We start from the raw sequence: 25,436 nt of genomic DNA, 5'->3' as shown, positions 1-25,436 counted from the left end.
GTGTGGTTTGCAATATTGTCCAAAATTAATACTATCAATAAACTATTTCAAACAAAAACAATAGTTCTTGACTCTGCTTTCAATTTAGTCAAAATTAAAACTGAAATCCAAAATTTAAGAACCAAATTTAACACACTTTAGACACACCAAACACACCAAATTTAGACGAAGCAAAAGTGCTAGCACATAATTTGTACATTTCGGAACATTTTCCTGTCAAACAAATTCGGAAAAGAAAAAGATTATATTCCGCATTAGCAGAAGACGAAGTTATAAAAAACCCGGTAGAGGAATTTAGGTGTTATTTTTTTTAACACTGTAATTGATACTGTTATTGTACAAATAAAAGAAAGAATTTAAAAGTATACCAAATATTATTTCTAATTTCAAATTAGTCACTGATAAAATTTTTTCAGAAAAACATGAATTAAAGAAAAGTCTAAAAACTTATTTTTTCGTAAAGTTTTATAACAAAGATGTAGATGAAAACCTAATCCAGGAAATTTGTTTGCTACGGGATTTGATTTTGAATGAAAGAGATGTAAATAACGTACAAGACATATTGCAATACATACTAAATAATGATTATAATGAATTATTTCTAAATGTATTAACTGTTTTAAAACTTTTCTTTATGTTGCCAGTTACTATAGCAAGTGCTGAGCGCTCTTTCAGTAAATTAAAATTCAGTAAAGAATTATCTTCGGTCAAGCATGTTCAGAACACTTAAATGCACTTGCTATATTAAGCACCGAAAAAGAAATTGCAAAAAATTGTAATTTTTCTGAAGTAATAGATGTATTAGCAAAAACAAAATCAAGCATTAAATAAAAATGCATTGATAATATGTGTTAGTGTTTGTATTTTTTATTTTTTTTTTACTTCACAAAAAATTGGGGCCCCAAATGGTTTCTTGAACCCGGGCCACTTCATAGAGAAGGCCGCCTCTGCACAGAATGTTTGTATACAAAGAATACTTTCAGAGAACACACATCAGAGACATTTTCCTCAAAAATTTGTTGAAAAATTAAAACATTTAAAAGTGGCAAATTGTGCATAAATTTTAATATTAGGAACCATAAACATCATAAAGATAAAAAGGCTCATAGAAATATAAAGCTTTAATTTTAGAATATAAAGTTTTATAACAATTTTATAACAAAGTTTTAATTTTATAAAAATTCATACCTGTACATGTTTGAAAAGTGAGGTGAAGCTCACTCTTCGGATCTGAGAATTTAAGAATGTTTGTTTCCTGTCCTTGTCCTGTAAGTTCTGTGCTGTATGTTTCTTTCTGATCCACAGATGCAATTGTAACATTTATAGGAAAAGGCAGATTACTTCGCAAAATAAACAATGGGCTAACAAACACCTTCGTACCAAGAAAAATGTTTTAAGAATGTAGCTTATATGATAATACATGTAAAAAAAATAAATGTTTAAAAATAAATGTTGAATAAACTCACAACAATGGAAATGTTCCCTGAAGCATTCTTTTGTTGGATCACTTGGCACCATACAGTTTGATATCGACCATTGGCTTCCCATGGAATCTAAATTGAAAATAATGCACTTTTTAAAAATAGGGTCAGTGAAGGTAATTGAGTACAGTGACTACAGTATACACATGCGGATCCTTAGCAATTCGGGAAGCATGTGCCTTCTTTAAGGCACTCTAGAGCAAGATGATAAATACTTTTCCACTTTTTTCAAAAAATTTTCCGACCTTTGTTAACTTTAATTACAATCATAGTAAAAAAAAAAAAAAAAAAAAAAAAAAATGAATCCAAATATTTTCTTAGTATCATTATTCATTCCCTACATTGGATTATTTGCTAGGTAAGTTGCTAAGTCAGATATTTCTGGGATCTTTAGGATATAATGGTTACAAGTAATAGTTCATTTTCATTTTTAGATATTCTCCTTAGAAAAAAGGAAAGTATTCTCACTTACCTCTGACTAGTTTTATTGTAGAGTAATTAGGAACATGTTTAGTAGTTTTTAATATAATAAAAACACATATTTTTCATATATTTTGAATAATTTATTATATGATCAGAACTGATATTAAGTGTAGGTACACAGCAGTGTCCTGTACCGACAATAATGTTTATTATTTTATGTCAAATTAACTGATATCTTTAAAGATCTATCATCTTATCTACATGCAAAATACTTTTTATGAGTGAAAATCGGTTATAAATAATGACTTGATACTCACTATCGTCGAGTACAGAAGAAAACAAAAGAAACACACAAACTGACACCACGAAAGAAAAAAATATTGCCGCAAGAGGATTTGACACTTTTCAAACGAAAGTTGTGGATATTAAGAACATCCTGAATAATGTATTTCTGATTTTTCAATAAAATAGGAATATTCTGATAGATTATGTTGTAGGTACCAGAATGAATTACCGTTATCCTTTCACCAGATGAATTGATGGAGTTGACGGTATTCAGCAGAATGTGACATGTTTGAGGAACATCAATTATACTAAATCAAAATTTGTTTTAGTGATTAATGATAGTTTACGATTGCCTAATGCTATATAAAAATTATATAACTAGATCCTATCATGGAGTAGATTTTCGCAGGAAACATAAGTGTCAGAGAAAATTTAGTTGGATTGGAGATACTGAACGTTCTACTTGAAATGGGAATTCTATTTTCCACTACTAAGTTGAAATTACTAGTCCCTTTTCATTTTAAAGTGAGTTTCTAAGCATTATATATTTCCTTCTCTTGTTTCATAATGTTTAGCAATTTCTGTTTTTATAAAGGTTTATTTCACAAAATTGGTGATAGAATTAAAATAATTATGAATAAGATAATTATAAATTGATCCAAATTGAAGGCATTAAATAGTTATGATAATTTACATGCGATATTCCATGAAATATAGTATATTCTTATAGATAAACAGTACTTTGGAATACTTAGGAAATGTCGGTAAAATAAATTCTGAGGTAATAAGTAGTAGTTTCTTATCAAAACTAATGTGTTCTCTTCAAATAAGTTCACTACTGTGATCAGAAGTCAAATTACGTATTCTGAATCACCAGATATTGTCTGGGTTAGTTGGGAACATAATGGAGTAATTATGAATGTCACTGTAAGTAAGAACTGGTTATTTAATAAATTAATTTGGACACAAAGGCATTGTTTAATGAGTTCCTCAAAATTCCCCATGATTATGTACTCACATAAATTACAGACATATCATCCTTTTCGTAAGAACATTTTAAATCGGAGAAAATTACTTTTGCAAATCTCGTTCCCAATTACCCTAACTGATTTAACACATTCAACTATTCATAACTATATAAAATGAAAGCTTTTTAAACTTTTTGGGAAATCATAGACTGACTAATCTGACCCGCCCGAAGGCACACGGAAAAAAAATTGAATGACCGGACCGTCATGACAACAACACTGGCCGGAACAGCGGTAAAGTCCTAAGGGCCATCACCGGATACGTTACATTTCTTCCCTTAGGAAGTATGTCCCGTCATCAATGGAAGGTAGCCAACCCCACCCTTGCGTATACCCACAAATGTGGGTATACGCAAGAACCAACCACCATGGCGGAAGCTTCTTATCCTCAATTACGAGGTGCCCCCCCCCCGTGTGTCAAATTTTGGGGAAAAGTATCCGAAGCAAATTTTCATACTAAAATGCCATGTCAACGTAAAAATTAGATGCTCCATTAGATAAAAGTACTGTTCTTTATTGCAATTTTAAATTAAATTTTCCATTAAATATAATTTTCAAAACACAACTACACCATTATTATCTTACTTCTATAAACCATTCAGAGACTTCTATTTTAAATTTTGTAAGAAAAGTTGAAAGGGAAATGAGTCCAAAATTTTTGAATTTTTCTCCCCAGAGAACTTGATAAAAGTGGATAAACACATTGTTTACTGCAAAGATAAGATTATTCGACCAACTGCTTTGTTATAGGAACGGGACAAATTTCGCATTTACTCGGGGACAAATCCTGGACGCAGACGTCGGAAGAAAACGCCGTGATGCATAATTATATGAAATTAAGAAACTCTGAAAATGAAAAAATAATGATAATAATAATATTTGGTTTTATGGCAATTTTTCTTTTGCCTTGCAATACCTATGAAGACATTAATGTTTTTAGCATTAATAGGGTAAGAATTTGTTAAATAACATGTTTCACGTCTCAGTAAAGTGAAGGAAAGAAGATTTCTAACAAGACTTATTCGCTGATACAGTGATGCATTTAAGATAAAACTGATAAGGATGTCGAAAAGTTGATCACGTTCGTTAAACAACTGTTTTGGACAAAAGAAAAAAAGCTCAGTATATGATGGCTCTGATCCAAAAGTAAAAATTTTTAAAAATTAGATATCAATTGATAATGCTCATTAATTCGTTGAAAATGAATGACCTTAAGAAAATTTTGATTTACATACTGGATGAAATAACAGAATTTTAGAGCAACATTTACGGCTAGTATGTGATGCAAAATATCAATTACAGCAATTTCAATACAGCTCATCATTTTCGAGCTTAAAAAGGTTCTTTTATCACGACACCTGGTGTTTTTTTATTTCAAATATAGTCCATGTTTACTTCAAAAAGGGAACCGGCCCGAGACACAAAAGTTCTTTTAAAGGAACTTTAAAATAAAAAGCGAGCAAGAAATATACATGGTTATTCTCAATTTTTAGAAAAATGTATACAGAATTTTGCTTTATCACGGACGACAGTAAATAGCTGATTGATCGCATCTAATATTCAGTTCCAGTCTAATATGGCAAGTTAACACAAAATTATTTTTTAGTTAAAAGTTGATTTTAGATAGAACTTTAAGCTTTTTATACCTATTTATATTTATATTTTTAACAGGCTTTAAATACCAGTACTTGATATTCTCTGTAATAAAAATCTATTTTCAAAGAGAAAGAAGTTTAATTTTATATTTTTTCCCCTTCTGGCAAATTATCTCTCTTGGTGCTTATCAATATTCCAATTCATTCAAAACATGCGGATTTGATTTCTCGTTTTCTTTTCATTTTTTTATACCGTAAAATAATTAGATACCACTGCTTTTCTAAATTATTTATTTATCTTATTTTTTCTCTCTGTTTTCGTACGGATATGAAAATGATGGAGTAAATTATATACTTAAATATATAATACGGAGTAAAATATATACTTAAATATATAATACGGAGTAAAATATATACTTATTATATGCCTTTGGCGGCCAACTGATTCGCCGGAATTTATGGTTGCTAATATTTTTAATTAAATATTTTATGTATCTTTGTCTTGATGTCTTCCTCAGCAAAGTATTTTTTAAACTTCAAATTTGATAATATGCAAGCCTTCATTTATATTGTGTAGTGTTCAAGTGCTTAAACTTTCTTAATGAAATTGAACACTTTAATTTAAAATGGAAAAACAGAAAGTAGAATAATTCAACATTGAAATTTTTATGTCTGGTACAGAATATTTTCCATAATTTGCGTAATAACTCAGAGGACTATTCAATAAATGTTGCTTTAATTCAACAAAAAAATTCGTCGCATTAAAATAAGAAAGCAATTTTCAAGTGATAAGAAGAATATATCTTTATACATCCAATAATATTTCATTTAAAATTAGAAGTGTATAAAAATGGACGTAAGTAAAAATGTCATCATTGCATACTTGTAAAATTATATCTTAGTTCTAAATACAAAAAAATTTCAAAAATTATATTATAAACATACTTTTAATACAAACCTACTCGTTAAGGAAAAATAAGCTATAACTTTATACCTTCATTATCAACAATGAAAAAAAAAGCTAGGATAAAATATTAGTTGCAGCAATGAAAACGATTTAAGGTTCTCTTCCACAATGAAACAAATTATTGTAAAATATGCATAAAATATTTTTTAAAATATTGATTAAAAGCAGAGAAAAATTATGCAACAAAAATGTTATATTGAATAAAAAATATTTTGAATTTTCAGATGATGCAAAAATTATTTTTGTGCTATAATATTTTTGGAAGTTATCGTAAAAAAATTTCGCTAAATTTTTAGTTAAGTATAATTTTAATTAAAATTTCAAAAATCTATCGAAGCTGAAGGAAATGTGCCAAGTTTTGTAGCGATCTGCATACACGATTTGATCTGTAGAGCGTCAACAGACACATAAAAATTTATCTTTAATATTACCTCAGTATAAAATTAAAAGTAAGATATGAATGAGGAAAAAATTGCACAATATCAAAAAGGGGGAAATTGTATTACTTATATATTTCAAATTAAATTTTTTTGCTACTATATAAATATAATACCGAATAAATTTTTTTTACAAACTAAAATTCATCATTTGCACAGAAATTGTATCAACTCATCGGTTTCAAAATGTAGGAATTTTTTAGTTTCTGATTCATTTGCATTTAGGCCTGAGATTTCTTTTCCGTTTTGAAGGGGGGGGATGAACGATTTGATTCACTGTCTCAGATGTTTAATATATTCCATTCCACATTTATTAAGTTTTTGCTTTTGAAAATTTATTTGAGATTTATTACCGCAATTGATATTTCAATAAACAGTTAAATATTTCTATTTCTTCTTTTTTAAATTAATACATTTGAAAATTAAGTGGAATTTCTTAATTGAAACAATTTTAAAATAATGTCTTTTTTTTTAAGATGGAATTCTTTTTTATTAGTAGAAAAAATAAATCTAGAAAAAAAAATGAATTGAATTGCAGAAAGAATGTATTTCACAATGAATATATGACGCAAAGAAATAATGAAATCTCAATAAATAAATTAAAAACAATGCAGGTCTTTAGAACTGTTTAGAATCATCAACGTTAATTCAGCATTTCGTTCGAATTTCAGCCTAATTTGTGCTAAATTATTCCTAGCTCTGTTTTTTGAGGAATTTTGAATCCAAGTATGAATTTCCTTGCTCAGCTTCTTCGGCGATACTGCATAACTGCAGAAACATGAACCGGCAACACATTTTTACTCCTGAAAACATATATTAAAATAGGGCGTTCTCCGGATTTAACAATTAATTGAGGAAATGTCTACCTGCCGAACTCATGAATTGTGGTTTGGTAAAAATTTCAAGTAATATTTGAAGCTTGCTATCTGAATTTATACTACACATGTCGTATAATATAAATGTGAAATGTATAATGTGCATTCTAAATTGATTTCAAAATATTTCCGAATAACTGTGTTTTTTTAAGCATTGTAATGCATTAAATATCTAAATATTGTGTCATTGTTTGATATTGTTAACATTTCTGTTTAAATAGGCATTTTTTTCTACATTAAAAATTGAAACATTAAATAAAAAATAAAAAAAAATAAAAAAGCATGTACTTAAAATGTAATGTGAAATGAAAAAAAAAAAAAAAAAAAAAAAATGCACTCTGCAACTTTCCGTTTTGAAAGCGAAACGTCAGATAATTCAATTAGTAAACCCACAATTAAAAAAACTGTCCTGTTTGTTAGTGAAGTCTATCAGAGTAAGACGTGTAGAAACATGACTTTATCACTCTGACACAAGGCGGTCTGTACGGCCTTTACCGTATTGTCAAATTGACCTATCTGAGACTTTGTTTATTTAATTTATTATTTTCATCGCGTATGTCTTCTATATGAATGATGTATTTCATTACATTACTCTATAAATTAAATTTAAAAAAAATTAAGTATAGAATAGAAATTATTTAAAGAAATAGCGAACATTTAAGAAATATGATTTACCATGCAGTTCTTATATAAGTAAACATAGTACTTTTTTTTAGATAACAGGAAAAAGTCGGAACGTTGCCGATATTCTTTAACAGAAATTATGCTACTTGTTTGGTTATTTACACACATACAGACAAAAAAATTATGCATCTATGGATGCCTATAATGAAAATTTGATATATCTATGAAATACTGAGGTTTTATCTCATAATTCTGAGACATGGTTGGATGCTAAATAAAAAATTAAGATTTCAAAAGGTAATTAAATACAAATACTTACTTGCAAAAGCATATTATCACCAATATGAATGTTCTCTGACCATAACTGTGAATCCAAAATACCAGTTATTGACAAACGCATATTTTGATACTGTTCTGAAGATAACAGAAAAGTTGGAGAACTGCACTGAGGTGAAAGAGATTTAACAAAGACCAAATTTGAAGTTTTTGATTCTTGTAATGCAGAAGCAGGGAATTCGCATCGTAATTGTATGGGATAGTTAAGTTCACTATGAATTTTCAATTGTCCATCAATAATCACCTAGAAAGCAGGATTATTACATCAAACAAAATAAATGGGAAAATTATTGCTAATATATTCAAGCTAATGGACACTTAGTAAAATAATACTTTTAATTTATATGTATGCAGTGTTTTTCTAAAAATATCACGAAATATGTTACTATGATTCAATTATTTCAATTATAAAATAATTATCATTTGTATTATAAATATTAGTTATTCTGAAAGAAATTCATATATTTTTACTGGAGATAGTTCAAACAACACAGTAAAATATACAAATTATAAATTGAAAAATAAGGAAATTTTTATAATATTATAATTGTTTTTGAAAAATGATATTTCAAACCGAGAAATAAAATACAATTTGTAATTAAATGCAGAATTAATTAAAACAAGATTGCTCACAATTTCATATTAAAAATATAAAACGAGCAATTTCACAAATAATAAATGAATAATTAGAAGAAATTCATTTTTTAATTTTATTTTACAATTTTTCTATAGATTCCTATCTATTTCAAAGCACACATGAGTAAGCAAAAACGCATAAATGAAATGATCCAGGAGATTTGCTAAATCAATGGTTAAATTTGATGCTTAAAAAAATATTCAAGATTTCATGAAATGGAAATTAATTCTGCTTTAATTATTTGACTGAGGTACAAATTAATAATTTAGAGTCATCAAAATAATAATGCAGAATTATACTCTACCTGTTTTTGGAAATTCGACAGCTTTTTTATCTTAACAATAACAGCAACATTATTATCAATTTTGACAGATGTAGTACCTTCTGAGTCAATGCTAAACCCTTTACTCCACTTCCAACACAAACTTCCGACACTTATCCAAAGAATCTGAAATAAAAACATAAATATTTCAGAATGATATTCAAGTGATTAATAAATATTTCAGGATGAATATTTCAAAAATGATTGCAATGAACAGTAACATAAATATAATCTTGTCATTCTAACATAAAAATTAATCTTGACATAGTTAATTAATGTTCTAATACAGCACAGCCGTTTAAGAAATTTATCGAAGTTTTTGGTTTTGGCCCATATAATGATTACAGTAGTAAAAATCCCACCCAATTCTGCCCACAACAACTTCAATATGAGAATGCATAACTCACAACAACAGATTTCATGGACATTAGACCCACATATAGAGTGAAAATTTGCTGGCACTGGATTTATCCTTCACTTGATTAAGTTTCCCAAACTGATAAAGTAGAAATTTAGAATCATAGAAGCTGAAATTCAATAAATTGAGATGATGCTATAAAATAAGCAAAAAAATATTCCACATTTCTCATTAATAAATAATTTATAAAAAATTTAATTCAGGAAAGCAAACTGTGTTGAAACAAATTCAGATGTACTACAATTTCCGTATTATTAAATAAATTAAAAAGCATGCGTAATCTAGAAAGTCTTCTAATCTATTTTAAAAGGATGCAATATCATAGTTTTGAATGCAAAATAAATTAAATAATTCACCATCTGTCTTATTAAGGCTTTTCAGATTATTTTCACAGTAAATAAAATTAACATTTCAGAAAAATCAATATTAAAAGTGCAAATAAATACTTAATGTGAAAAAAGGAAAGCTGAACTTTTATAATACTAATTAAGAAAATCAATAAAAAAAAATTGGACAATACGAATAAAAATTATGATACAAAATAAATTTTTTAAGCATTTTACTTAATATTTGCTATACTAAATTAATCATTTTATGTTTATTTTGTTAATTGGACATTAAATCGAAATGTAGAGGCAAAATTTAAGTTAAAACTCAATATTTATTACCTGTTTGCGCTTATGACACCACCAACTATAAGCATGCATTTTCAGAGGTGACAAAATGATGTTTTCATCAGTACCAGCCTGAATATAAAAACATTATTTGTTTGTTAGTCCGTCATATATATTTAGTAGAATATCAGAACAAAAACAAGGAATATATATTAAAAATAGAATGATTAATTGTTTGAATTACACTCATGTCCATAAATTAAAGATAATGGGGTTAATTCATGTGACGTAAAAGTCACATGTCATGTACTTCTTGCGCATGGCAAGTTTCATTCGCACCGCTTTCGTCGATCAGTCTGCCATTAACGTTCACCGCCAAGTACGAAGCGGATTTTTTTGTTTATATTTGAAGTTATAATTTTTGAGTCATTTTCTTTCCTCTTATTATGTGTTAACAGAGGAAATACTGGTGTGCTAATGGATGCATGCTTTAATGCGAAACACAAGAGTGACTGTCATGATAAAATGTTTTCTTATTTTCCTTTCAACAATTCTGACTTGGGTTGATAGCTTTGGTATAGATTTTTACAAGCCTTCGAAGTCGGTGATATGCTCCGATCATTTTGAAGAATTCTTTCAGTGTGTGTCCATTTATTAAATATAGCTGTTCCAGTAATTTGTTAGAAAAACTCTTCGAAGAAAAATAAATCGGTACGCGATTTGCCTTAAAAACAATCAAACAAAATCATGAGTCATTTCTACTTTATTCACATTTGATGAAATTTCTGATAATTTTGAATATGCTTAGAAGGTTTTAAAATGTTTACATGAATATTACATTGCATTTCTTTACAAAATCTTATCTAAATTTAATTAATGTAAGTAAACAAACTCCTGTTGCAAAAATAACAAATGGAAGTGAATATTACTAGTTTTCTAATTATATTTGCAGATTTGTGATGGATTCAAAGTGAATTTATATCAAACAATTTTCTATTGTTAAAAACGAAATGTCAATAATTTATTGTATTTAAACTGAAATTAACTGTTATCATTATATCCTGTTATAACGCTGTGCACCTCAGTGATTTCTGTTTTAATAAATAAAGGTCTTTTCATTGAAAATCAATTTCCATATCAGCATTTATTATATAATTTTCATTCCCAACTTCATTGCTACATGCATGTTTCACTTTTTTTTTCTATTTTTTTAACATATCAATTTTGAATTACAAAATTCTGTGAAAGCATAAAAGTGTTTCTTTCAACTCCTCTTTATATCTTATTTAATTTCTCTCTCTCTTTCTCTCTCTCTCTTTATATATATATATATATATATATATATATATATATATATATATATATATATATATATATATATATATATATATATATATATATATATATATATATATATATATATATATATATATGTATATGTATATGTAATACTTTTCGAATCCTGTCGGCTTTTTATTATGTAACATTATTTTGGTTGATGCAGAGTACAGGTTTGAAGACAATGAAGAAACTTTTTATATTTTTAAATTCTTTTTAATATCCATTGGGAAAGCATAATTATTTACAAGCAGAGACGCGGAGAAGACGTCCGCCACAGCGCAGTACAAAAGCCGGAGTGGGGAAAAAAGGGCCGAAATAAATTATCCCTCGTCTTATATAACCTTAGATTTTGATAAGGAAAATATTTCTCCACAGTGCTAATATATTAATAAGATTCTGATAGGGATTTCTGACACATGTCAATCACATGTAAGGGAAACACAGGGATCTTTTAAGAAAGAATGTGCTTACTGGACATTTTTACCGCTTCACGCCGAGCGTGTGAAAGTATTGGCGCTTAGCTGACTAAGCAATTTTATGAAGCTTCTCTTGAATTAATTAAGTAGAGAAAGTGGAATTGGATCACGAAATAAGAGAATATTTTAGAATGAAGTTACTATGGGCTAAATTAAGATAAAATCTTGGAAATTAATTAAGTTGAAAATAAAGTTTAAAATATCATTACATATATATCATGAGCTTATTGTTGTTTATTAAATTTACTCTATTGTATGTTTTTGTTTTATTTTATGATATGCATTCAATGTAATTTTTATCAATGTAACTTTAGAATTTTTAAAAAATTTATAAATGTTCTGCTTTAAAAGTGTATTGTTCAACATTATTTTTCTATTAGTGATAAAAAAAAAACCGTTCTTTAGTATCTAGGATGTTTCTGTTGAATAAAATTGATTTCATCATTTACATTGATATTCTTGTCATACTGTGTTTATATTATTTCTAAGTGTCTAGAAAAATAAATGTTGATAACTAGTAAATAGTTTTTTTTAGTTTTTTGAATTAGTGAATACATTGAAACATACATTTGATCATATTTTTTCAAATAATTATCACATATATTTTATCTCTCTCACTCTCTCTATATATATTTGTAATGTGTAAATAAAAATTATGAAAGCATGATTTTGTTTGTTTTCCTTTAATGATTTCTACAAATTAAAATGAAATTATTTATTCATAAGTTGCATAGATTTAAAAAAAAGTTACCCATACCTTTTATATTTCATAATGTGAAATTGTAAACATTATTTATTTAATATATACTAATTTGGGTTTCATGTTCTTTCCTCTGAGCAAACTGAAAACATCAAAGTCTCAATATTTATAAAAGTAATTACATAAGAAAAAAAATAATAATTTTATTAGTAAGCTTTAAAATATTAACTTATCTGAGAATAATAACTATTTTTAAAAAGAACTAACAGGGGGAACTATATTCATAAGATTCAACATTCAATACTATTTAAATAATATGTAAAAAAGTACATATGTAATTTTTCAATAATCTCATAGTTATGACACAATGCACGCATTTGGATGATTTTTTACGTGGTAGAATTATCGGCCGTCTGGAATGTGGGCGTACCCAGCTGGAAGTAAACGAGAAACTTGGAATCACCCAGCGTGTCATCTCCAGGCTTTGGCAACGATTCCAAGGTGATGGTAATATGAGTAGACATTACAGCACAGGTCATCCCCGAGTTACAACGCCGAATGAGGATAGGTATTTGACAGTTACTGACAAAAGAAACAGACGGTGCACAGCATCAAACCTGTATCATCAGCTCTCTTCAGCCACTGGTACGACAGTTTCAAGACAGACCGTGCACAGACGCTTAGGGCAGATTGGTCTATATACTAATAAGACAGTCAGATATGTTCCACTTATTGCAAATCATTGTCGCCTGCGGTTAGCCTGCAGTAGAAAGCCTGCATTGTGGACAACGCAGCAGTGGGCTTGTGTGATGTTTTCCGACGAGTCCAGGTTTAGCTTGCAGTCTGATTCTTGCCGGACTTTCATATGAAGAGCGCCAGGTACTTGTTACCACCAAGAGAACATAATTGAACGACACCGTTACGGTGGTGCAAGGTAGCTCGTTTGGGGAAGAATTATTCTGGGTTCCAGAACTGACCTGCATGTTCAAATTGGAACCATGACAGGCCAAATCTATCGGGACGTCATTTTGGAACAAAATGTATGTTTGTTTCGGGGCGCTATGGGGGCAGAATTCGTGTTTAAGGATGGCAATGCCCGTCCTCACCGTGCAAACACTGTAAACGAAGGCCTTCGATCGGAGAATATCACCCGTATCGACTGACCAACATTCTCACCGGACTTGAATCCAGTAGAGCATATGTAGGACATGCTTGGTTGACGAGTTGCAGCCCGTCAACCACCTCCTACATGTCTACCGGAACTTCGGAGAGCAATGATTGATGAGCAGTGTAATTTTCCCCACGATCAGATCGATAATTTGATACTCAGCATGCCTAGACGTTGTACGGACTGTATTGCATCGTCTGGGAAACATACTATGTATTAACCATCATACCAACCATGTAATATTGGTTTTTGTAAATAAGTGTTTTCTTTTTTTTTTTTTAATTTGCTCTAGGGAGCAAAAAATCGCAATTTTTATTAATGATATCAAACATACAGTATCTTTTTTGCTCTTTACCTTTTGTTTAATAAATAGGCTTTACAAATAAGTCACATTTGTTTTGCTTCTGATTCTTTCTTTTGCTGAACTTGCATTACCCTTAATTTATGAACATGATTGTATTTAAAGCCGGTAATGAAATTACATCTGACTTAAATTTCGTCTTAAACAAAATACAAAGGGATGTTTAAAGTTCAATGAAATTTTTAGTCAGATAACAAAATTTAAGAATCTGACAGCAAATAAATCAACAGCACTAAAATATCTTTCAATATCCAGCTATCTTCTCAAAATAATCACGCGGTTTCACATTCCGATCAATAAATCATCTTAAATATCAATGCAGAAAAACCTTACTGACAACCAAAGTAATATACAATAATATACGTTAAATTAAACAAAGAATTCTTATAAAACTACTTCAAAACTTCTCTCCACGACAACATGAGGTTTTGAAATGCTAACAATGGAATTGAAAATTAATTGTTTTTAAAATAAAAATTGTAAGCAACAGAACACAGATAAAACCCAAGAAAACATGTATGGAACATTTAAAATCAATTAAAACAGAAAGAATAAAAGTATATAAGATTGAAAAAGTACAAGAAACTGACATACTATGTTGCTTTGAGAAGATACTAGAAGACACTATATTTATGACAAAAGATAAAACTAGGAGAAGTTCAGTTAGAAAATTCTTGAAAATAACATTTTTTTTTTTTACAAGAACAAATTATCTATTCAAATGAATTTATGTGATTCAATGTATATTCTACAGATTTTGCAATTTAGTTTTTTCCCCAGAATCTTAATAATATGCTTTTAAACTTTTTAAAATAAGAATATTGTTAATACATACCTGGCCAAAACGTATTCTTTCCTCAAGATTATTGCATATTATGTAATAATTTGGCAGCACAAATTCAGAACAAACTCCTTTCAATGGAGATACAGACATCTCCTGAAGAAGAAATTGTTTATATATATATATATATATATACTATCTACCAATAAGTAATTGGACATCTGTGATAAGAGAGATAAATTTAATTTATTCATATTCAATAGTTGGAAGAGCCTCCACCTGAGGCAATTATAGTCTTTACCCTTCGAGGCAAGCTTTCCACAAGTGTTTCGATGATGGATAGTGGTATTTTAATTCTCTTGGGTAGGAGAAGAAATGTAAGTTCTTTCACCGATTTTAGACGGTTGCTGCACCTCTTAATTCATCGATGCAACTTGTTCCAGAGGTTTTCTATAACATTCAAGTCTGGACTCTGAGCAGGCCACCCCATTCTCATCATAACAATCCATGTGGATCTCGCAACATGACAAGTGGCATTGTCATTCTGGAAATAACAATGGTCCAACCTGTAAAATTGCCACAGCGTAAAAAGCTCATTGTTGTCTAGAATAGTGGAGTAGGAGTCGGTGTTGAGCTTACCATGAATTGGGATCAAGGATCCTCGCCCGTACCACGAGAAATATCCCCAGACTATAATTCCACCCCCGTCAAACTTTACTATAGGCGTTCTCCATGCATACTCCAAACTCAGACTCTGCTATCCGACTGGTAGATATTGAACCTTGATTCATCACTCCAGAGAACCTGTTTCCACTGACTCTACGGTCCAATTTCCACGTGCCTGGCATCACCTCAACCGAGCAGCGCGGTTGAATTCTGTAATCAAAGGCTTATGAGCGGCAGAACAGCCATGGAAACCAAGGAAGTGTGTTTCCTTGCTACTGGTATTTATTGAAACAACAGTCCCGGATTCTTGTTGGAACTTCTGAAGTATGTAGTCATCGGTTTGGTGCGGTTTTTCCAAATTTCTTTTGAGAGCACTCGTCGGTTTCTATCTCTTAGTTTCGTGGGTTTGCCGTGTCGAAGCACATTCCAAAAATCACTCACTTTCCACTTCTTAATTATAAAAGCTATTATCAATTTTGGAATATTTAACTCACTAGATATGTCTCTTAAGGATCAATCATTTCTATAATATCCGTCAATTACGCCTTTCTCGAAGTAAGGCAGCTCTGAATTTCGTGACATCTTGCATGCGACTAATGCCAATGCTGTTTATTACACGATATTTAAGTGTACAGAAGGCGTGATCTAGATAGGTCTGCAGATATCCTCATTTGCACGGATGTCCAAACAAATAATTACTGGTAGATAGTTCACACACACAAAGATTATATATATACAGGGTGTTTCATAAATGATGGGAGTAAGTTTAAGGGGTGATAGTACACATCAAGACGAGTAATAGTAAATAGGAAACCAAGTGTCCCAAACGTCTTCCGAAGGAGATAGGCGCCATCAAAGTTTAGGGCCCTAAATTTCAAATGATGATAAAAAACGGAAAAATGGATCGATTCATTTGCGGTTTTCACTAAAATCATTCTTTAAATTAGTATTTTCTTAATAAATTTTTTTAAAGACAAAGTTTAAAAAATGCCGATAGAGGGCGCTCTAGACTTTGGAGTACCGAACAACTACTTTTTACCAGTATTTTTTTCATTTTGTTAAATGTTTACTAAAGCTTAGACTTTAACTTAAATTTTGAACGCAAAATTGAAACCATCGGGAGCGGTTAAGTGGCGCAAATTTAACCGCGTTCAGGGGGTTAAATTTTAATCGCTTGTATCTAAAGAGCAAAATAATAAATGATGAAGCAAACTTTAATAGGTGATAGTAAAACACCAAAACAATCACCTTTCATTAGAAAATGCATGATTTGAATTCAAACGCAAACGTGTTAGAACATCTTCAAATTTTATCCATGCAAGCGTTATAGCTGCAAGTTTCTGGAAGAAGAACATGAAATTGTGATATGGGGAAGAAGAAGAACGCATATGCAAATTGTTATTAAGATAAAAGCCACTGACCCGAGTGTGCAAGTGTAAATCACGGTAGAAACGTAACAAAAGATGTTGCCCTTTACTAATCAAGAAAAGGCTGATATGCACTTCATCTACGATAGTGCAGAGGCGCAACGATTGTACGGAGAAAAGTTTCCCAACAGGTGGTTGCCCAATGATAAAACATTTGTGCGCTTGCACAGACAGTTGTGTGAGACAGGATCCTTTTTTGGTGCACGTTCAAATGCAGGCTGTGCGAAGTCTGACAGAACGGTTGCTGTGGAAGAAAAAATTCTGGATATGGTGACTGATCATCCAAATACAAGCACGCGAGTAGTGGCTAGTCAAATTGAAGTATCACCACCCTCCACGACAGGGCGAGTACTAAAGGATGAAAGTACGCATCCTTTTCATGTCCAACGAGTCCAGGAACTGACTCAAAAGGATTTTCCTCGTCGAATGGATTTTGCTTGCTGGTATCTGCAGAAGAACACCCTAAATCCCGATTTTGGTGCAACTGTGCTTTTTACAGATGAATGTACATTTACACGTGAGGGTACATTTAACACCCACAATTCCCACCAATGGGCTGATGTAAATCCACATGCATCTTCTAAACATGCATATCAGCGACGATTTTCCATAAATGTTTGGGCAGGAATATATATACAGTTGGTTTGGGCAGGAATATATATATATATGAAAAACTGAATCATAAAAAATAAACTTGAATGGGTAGGAAAAGATAAAAGAAAGCATTAATGGAAAGTATTTTTTTCAGGTTGTTTTTAAACTGACCGAAATGTATGAGTAAGAAAGAGGAAAATTCTTTAATGAAATAATTCAACCTTTTTGCAGACAAAATGTTTTTAAACAGATTCAAATAATAATATAAAATATACAAAACAAGTCATGTTAAAACATAGATTGAAGTAGTTAAACATGAATAACTGATCAAGTGTGAATCTTTCAGTACAAATATAATGTAATGAGCTATGCAATAACTAATATAAAAAAGTAAATATAACTTTTTTTCCTAGCTGAAAAATTTATATATTTTATTAGATAATATATATTCATTTTTTTTTTTAATTTAAACATTCATGACCACAATTCAAAAGAATAAACTTTTTTTTACTTCGTCACAATCTATACAAAGGTTTAAAATTAAACATAATAAAAACCACAAGAAATGCGGCTTGTTTTTTTCCTTGAAATATTTTTTTAAGTCATGTGACAGAAAATGAAATATATTTTTAAAGAATGATTTTTTGCATATTTTTCTTTTTGTCAATAGAATATTAACTAAAAAAATGATATAGATGAACTAAGAAACTTATTGAATAAAAATTTATTTTTCATTCACAATAGTGAAAATTATTATTAATGCACCAGATGATAATATGAGCACTAGATGATTCATTTGTTTCCAAATGACCATATTTAGAACATAGTAAATTTCAAGAAATCAATATAATATGTAAAGAAAAAAAATCAGATGCATTAAGAATTAAATAAGCAACACAAAATTTAATGTTCATTAGTAAATTTTATTTAATGAATAAAACTTTAAATAGATACAGGAGAAAAAAAATTATAAAAATATTGAAATGAATACTTTACCTGTGAAATAGAGTGCAATGTGTAATTAAATGTGTGAATGATAGATTGGCTTAATCTAATGAAACATGGGTTTAATATTAATTCCATGTCAAAAATAGGAACCTGTAATATGAATCAAACAATTAAGATACAAGATGAAAAAAATAGCCGAAAATTATAAAAACCAGACATATTTATTTTACATATCATAAATTGAAATAGTTTTCATTTTCTTCATTTTTAAAAAAAAATTTCATCATTTAAGGGCAGTATTAAAATGGAAATATATTTTTTAAGCATTTTATTAAAAACATTCACTATGAAAATAAATGGAAGAACTTTCCTTTAAAATAAAAACTTATCTTTCTGGGCGTTTTACTAAACAGCATCGCAAATAAAAAATATATAATATATGCTTTATATAAAAGTATATTAATTCAAATGACGCCTAAGGATAATTTGTTTACTGAATCGCCTATTTGCCTTTTCTGTACCTTTTGTAATAGCAGTATTTCAGTTGAAAGAGAGAAACGCGCCTTTCGCCTTTGTTATGTTGTGGTTTACTGTAAAGAAAGAATTTCTGATATTAATTGATGTTGCTTTGAGATACATCGAAAAAAGGAAACTCATGTTTAATATTAAGAAGTTCAATTTCTACTTTCTCATAATTCGTTAACAGTTTTTACGAAATGACATTTATTTGTTTTCGAGTATATTTACGCTTGTAATCTAAATTAGGTGTTGTTATTTCATAAATTTTATCACTGCGAATTTCGATATGAAAAAATTTATTTGCATAGACAGCAATAAATATTTTTGTTTTAGTGAGCGATGAGCAGATCGCGAAAATAAATAGATCTCGAATAGGCTACAAAATTTGAATAAAATTTGATGTTCTGCTTGTTACTATACAGGGTGCGCCAGACAAACAAATTTTAATATAACTTGATTAAAAATTAATAAATTAACAAAATATAACAAGTAACAATAAGAGTAGACTTTTACTGATAAATAAATTTAATTGGTTTCAAAGTGGCCGGCCTTTGCAATGATGCAGAGGCGCAAACGCTTATTAAAATTTTCAGCAATGGGCCCCAAGTCTTCTACCTTTAATCTATTCCATTCCCACAGAAGACATTTCTTTAGAGCAGTGATTCCCAAACTATTTTGGTCGTGGAACCCCAAAATTTGTTGCCAATGATCTCGGAACCCTGAATATTTTTAAATCAACGACTTTTCAAAATTTACTGTCTGATATTAAATGAAACAAGTATTATTTTGGTATTTCAGATTTTATTAAATTAAGCAAAACTCAAAAAACAATTCATCTTAGAAATAATTAATAAAAATACAAAACATAAACTAAAATAAACGGAAAATCTTTAATGTGAAGAATGCACCTGCTTCTTTGATTCCAAGATTCTCTTAAAATTGGGCATTAGGTTTGATAACTGAACTCGCATATCTGGTGCAGCATCAAGTTTGTTACGATATTTGGTTTTTGTCGCAACAGATTTTGAAAACCCAGCTTCACACAAATAAGTGGTTGCAAACGGCAATAGAATTCGAATAGCCTGTTTTGCTAAATTTGGATATTCATCGAATGCATCTGACCAGAATATTGTTAATGAAACTTTTCTAAATTTGGCTTCTAATTTTGTATCTGAACTCAATTCAATCAAATTTTCATAATCCATGGAATGAAATCCTTTTGGTTTTTCTTTTATTTTAAAAGGATTTTGTACCCAGTAATTATCTTGATTCTCTAGGTTTGGAAAATAATCACTGAGTGATTGTTGTAAACTGGACAGACATGTTTTTATACCATCACAGATTTCCATATCTAAATCCATTTCAGATTCTTCGAGAAAAATCCTAAGCGTCTGGAAACACTCGAAGTTATTTTGCTCCACAGCTGAAATCCAATATTATATTTTCCTCGAAAAGGCAACCAATTTATCTTTTGTTTGCAATATGTTGACTTGTTTTCCTTGCAGATCCAAACATAATTCGTTCAATTTTCCAAATATATCAGCAAGGTATGCAAGTGCAGATAGCCAAGACATATTATTTAATCTGTCTGATAATTCAAATTTATGACCAATAAAATAAGCCATCAGTTCCTTTCGCAATTCAAATATTCACACAAGCATTTTACCATGCGATAACCATCTAACTTCCGTATGAAGAAGTAAAGTGGTGTGAAGACTGCCCATATCTCCGCACATGGCTTTGAAAATACGTGATTGCAATGTTTACTTTTAATAAAAATTAATAATCTTCACTGCTTCGTCTAGAACTGATTTAAATGTCACCGAAATCCTTTTTGTTACTAATACATATCCGTGAAAAATGCAATGAGTACTGTTACAGTTTTTTGCAACATTTTTAATCCGTGCTACAGCACCTTTCACTTTTCCTGTCATTGCTTTTATTCCATCGCTGCATACTTCAATACATTTTCCCCAGATAATTTCATGCGTTGATTCCTCAGTTAATTTCATGCATAAGATTATCAATGCAGTTAAATATATTCTCCCCCGAGGTGTTAATGTTCGCATTTTCACATAAAAGCAAATCTTCTTCAATTTTTTTATTAAAATCATTGTAATTCTCTTTAAATAATACTCATTTCTTTCTGGTAAACACCATTTTATTTTCGGACACATTTTTTGTGCCACTTCATGTAGACTGTTACAGATTAGGACACCTCTCACAATCGGGTGCCACGTCTCCTTCACAGAATCGTTCTTACACACACTACGTTCTTATACAAAAAGAATTAACAGAACTTTGTACTCGACAGATACGCCATCTATTGGCGTGAAGCCGTAACATACTCCCCACCTTGAAACCCCAGGGTTTCAAGAGATTACAATGCTCAATAACATAAATAATATTACAACTTTTACACAAATCTAGTAAAAACACACAATATACATAATAATAAATATCTCTAAGAAATAACAAATCAAAACTTACAAAAAAAATTAAATATAACAAATTAATTATGTTCAATAGGCAATAAACAAATTTTAGAAATGGCTCTTTTACAAGTACTAGACTGCGTTTTAATCTTAACTACACGAATTTTCTTATCATCACCATAATAAATTTTAATTATCCTACCCATAGCCCATTTATAACAAGGCAAATTATCTTCGATTAATAACACTAAATCTCCTAATTTTACATTATTTTTGTCAAACATCCATTTAGATCTCTGTTGTAATTGATTTAAATAATTACGATGCCAAAATTTCCACATATATTGTACAAGTCTAGTTACCTTTTGCCATTTCTTGAGATGACTTTCTTTTAAATTTGTCAAATCAGGCTCATTTAAAGAGGTTAAAGACCTATTTACTAAGAAATGTGCAGAACCTCAAAATCGTCCTCGTTAGCTGATAAGGGACAAAGTGGTCGAGAATTCAAAATTCCCTCAATTTGCACAATTACCGTTAAGAACTCTTCGTAAGTTAAGTTTATTCCCTTAACAACTCTTTTTAAATGGTATTTAAATGACTTTATATAGCTACCTCCCAAAGACCGCCAAAGTGTGGGGATCTTGGTGGAATAAATTTCCACTCAATGCCTTCTGCAGCTAAATAACCTGCCAGCTTTTCATCTGGTTTTCTAACCATTTCATGAAGTTTTTTAATTTCTCTATTAGCTCCTACAAAATTCTTAGCATTATCTGAAAACAGTTTCGCACATTTATCTCTTCGAGCCATGAATCGTTTTAAAGTCGCTATAAAGGAATCAGAAGTCAAATCTGAAACAATTTCTATATGAACAGCTTTAAAACAAAAACATACAAAAATACAAATAGAAATTTTTTGTAAAGCACCTTTACGCTGAGCCTTATTTTTAATATAAAACGGCCCACAGAAATCGGCACCAGCACAATTAAAAGCAAAATCTGGAGACACTCTTTCCTTGGGCAAATTGCCCATGATTTGAGTAGGTGCAATTGGTTGGGCTCTGAAACAAATGATACATTGATGAACGATTTTTCTGCAGCTATTACGTCCATTTAGAGGCCAAAATTTTTCTCTAACAAGATATAGCAAAGAAGCACCAACATGTAAATATTTATTATGAAAATGTTCTATTATAATTAGAGTTATTCTCTAGCCTTTTGGCAAAATTATTTGATGCTTTTTATTAAAATTACTATTACCCAACCGTCCTCCGACTCTTAACAATCCTTTAGAATCCAAGAAAGGGTTCAAAGTTTTTAATTTACTACCAGATGGCACACAGTGGTGTTTTTGGAGACTACTGACGTCTTTAGAAAACTCTTGTATTTGGACATTTTTAATTAAAAATGTCTCTGCGTAGTTCAACTCATCAGCATTTAGTGGACCTGTTATCTTCACTGCTTCTTTTAGGTTCTTGACAAACCTGAAAACATAACTTAAAATACGAACAATTTTACTATAATTATTACTTATATCTAATATACACTGTAAAAAACTAGGATTATTACAAATGGAAAGATTAATCATAGGATCATCATTCAGTTCAGAGTTCTTTGCAGTTCTTTTCACCTCAAGAAGATATTCACCATCTGCGACACCAGGATCGTCATTGAAGTTTGGCCAGCTACTAGATGAAAGAAAAGACGGTCCATTCCACCAAATGTCCAACTGTTGGATCTTTGAAGGGAAAACTCCTCGTGATATCAAGTCCGCAGGATTCTCAGCAGTATTTACATAATGCCATTGGAAGTTCTTCTCTTGAATCCTAGTGACTCGATTAGCAACAAAAGTTTTCAACGATGTAGGTGGAGTTTTGATCCAAGCAAGCACCACAGTGGAGTCCGAGTACAAATGTACTCCATCAATGTCTAGTTGCAAGGATGACAGAACCTTAACGATATGCTTGGAAAGCAGATCCGCTGCACACAGCTCCAAACGTGGGATATTAATTTCTTTGATGGGAGCCACTCGAGATTTGCTGCATAAGAGTGACACCTTTATCTCACCAGACCTTGACAAAGACCTGGTGTAGACAGCACAACCGTATGCATTTTTCGAAGCATCTCCGAAGCCTATCAGGTCTACTTTCAGAACTTCAGAACATAACACATGACGATCTATGTTTAAATTTTTCAATTGACTCAGTTCAGAACTAAATTTTTCCCACTCTCTATCAGGGGTGTTTGTGGGACCCCAAAAAATCCCCGGAAACTTTTACGGACTTACTACCGGCATTTTGGAGTTTCGAGAAGGGGGGGGGGGAGAAATGAAAAATTACAATTATGAAGTATTGAATGACCTAATTATAAAAGTTCAATGAATTACTTTTTTTGCAAAATTAATAACCATAAATTTTCAAACATATAAACTACTACATTTTATGCAAATCTTTTAAATTACCTGAATTAATTCTTTTAAAAAAAATTATCTAATTTCTGCTGCTTTTTTTTTTTTATTTTCTGATGTTTGTGGGCTTCTCTTTCTTTTGTGGTGAACTTCATAATTGCAGGAAGGTTGACTTTTATTTTCCTCATTTACAGTTGAAGAAATTTCCTCGAGAACTGCACATGCAGAGGTAGAAGCAGTTTGCTTTTCTGCTAATGTAGAAGGTTTTTCAGAGACTTTTATAGGTGACTCATCTGAAATACATGTTTTTAAGTCCTCTTGATATGTTTTCCAACTTCTGTTCATATTCAGTAAGAGATCTTTGTGAATTGGATCAGTCATTGGATTTTTTGAGCCATATTTTTCACATGAGGTTTCTTTAGAAGCCATTAAATCATATTTAATAGTCTGCACTGCATCTAGGGAATCAATCTTAAGAGAGGTTCTATAGTCAGTGACAAGTGTATCCATTAAGTTGAATGCACTTTCCACTAATGGGCCATGGAAGCAGCTAAGGCAGGCTTTGACCAATTTAGCCAATGTAGGATACTTATAATCATTTGTGAAATCATCTTTTAAATTAAAAACTTTAGACCAATATTTATCAATTGTACACTTGACTTGATTTCCACTTTCATCAGATGTGTAGAGCATTTCTTTTTTGATATCAATATCACTCTGGTATAACCTTATTTCAGCTTCTACTTTTGACTTTTCATTATCACTAAAAATATGGGAGATAAAAGATGATAATTTTTCAAAAGCTAATATTGTACTGGTTTTACCTCTTAGCTCTGGATCTAATGCTGTAAAACTAATTAGATATGAATTTTTAAGGGGTAATTTCTGTTTCATATGCTGAAATTTCTAAATGAAATTCTCTTGCGTACATAAATAAAAAAATATTTCAATAAGCGAAACGAAAAATTTACACGTGCATCAATAAATGAAACGAAAATTTTACACAGCGAAGAAAAAAAAGTTCCGAAGCGATCAATGACAAATAGCTAATACGGCGAAAAATCCCCCTTCTCTACTTATTGGCGCCACGCCAGTAGAGATAAGACCTTTGAACCCAGAGTCACGTTATCGCACATCTGGTCGAACGAAATCTCCCCCTTTTTTTTCTGCCGCGCCTACTTGCCGAAAAGAATCCAGAAGAGAATGTCCGAGAACCGGGGGAATGAGTCATAACTCGCAATAAGGAAAGAACAAAAAAGAAGTTTTCCCCCCCTTTTCACGCATTATCACTGCCTTTGGAGAAAGAAAGGAAAAGTTTTCATCACACACACTGACCTTGCGTTTTCTACTCTAAAAGCAAACAAAATTACCCAGATCAAAATAAATAATTCATTATTATTCCTACTTCCTTTTGAACGACGATCCCCGGAAATTCCGGGGATCGAAGTTCAAAATCCCCGGAATTCCGGGGTTTCCCCGGAGCACAAACACCCCTGCTCTATTTAAGTGTAAGGGAACTTCATCGTCCCAATCAATTCTCAAAATCCACAACTTCTACAAGAACATCTTCGCTGT

The 25,436-nt window shown here is 30.5% G+C and overlaps 1 protein-coding gene across 1 annotated transcript in view; it reads right to left on the bottom strand.

Annotated features, from left to right (window-relative positions):
* The window catches only part of LOC129959988 (intermembrane lipid transfer protein VPS13B-like), a 200,936-nt gene that overhangs the window by 60,102 nt on the left and 115,398 nt on the right, over positions 1–25,436 (bottom strand). Inside the window, exons 32-38 of the mRNA XM_056072952.1 lie at positions 18,553–18,654; positions 14,924–15,025; positions 10,097–10,174; positions 8,993–9,136; positions 8,035–8,295; positions 1,467–1,553; positions 1,189–1,372 (exon numbers count right to left, since the gene is read on the bottom strand). Of these exons, the coding sequence (XP_055928927.1) occupies positions 1,189–1,372; positions 1,467–1,553; positions 8,035–8,295; positions 8,993–9,136; positions 10,097–10,174; positions 14,924–15,025; positions 18,553–18,654 (958 nt within the window). The remainder of the gene's footprint in view (positions 1–1,188; positions 1,373–1,466; positions 1,554–8,034; positions 8,296–8,992; positions 9,137–10,096; positions 10,175–14,923; positions 15,026–18,552; positions 18,655–25,436) is intronic.

Source organism: Argiope bruennichi, chromosome X2, assembly GCF_947563725.1.
Source record: "Argiope bruennichi chromosome X2, qqArgBrue1.1, whole genome shotgun sequence".
Taxonomy (NCBI): domain Eukaryota; kingdom Metazoa; phylum Arthropoda; class Arachnida; order Araneae; family Araneidae; genus Argiope; species Argiope bruennichi.
Note: the sequence above shows the minus strand (reverse complement) of the source record. Positions and strands in the feature narration are given on the sequence as shown.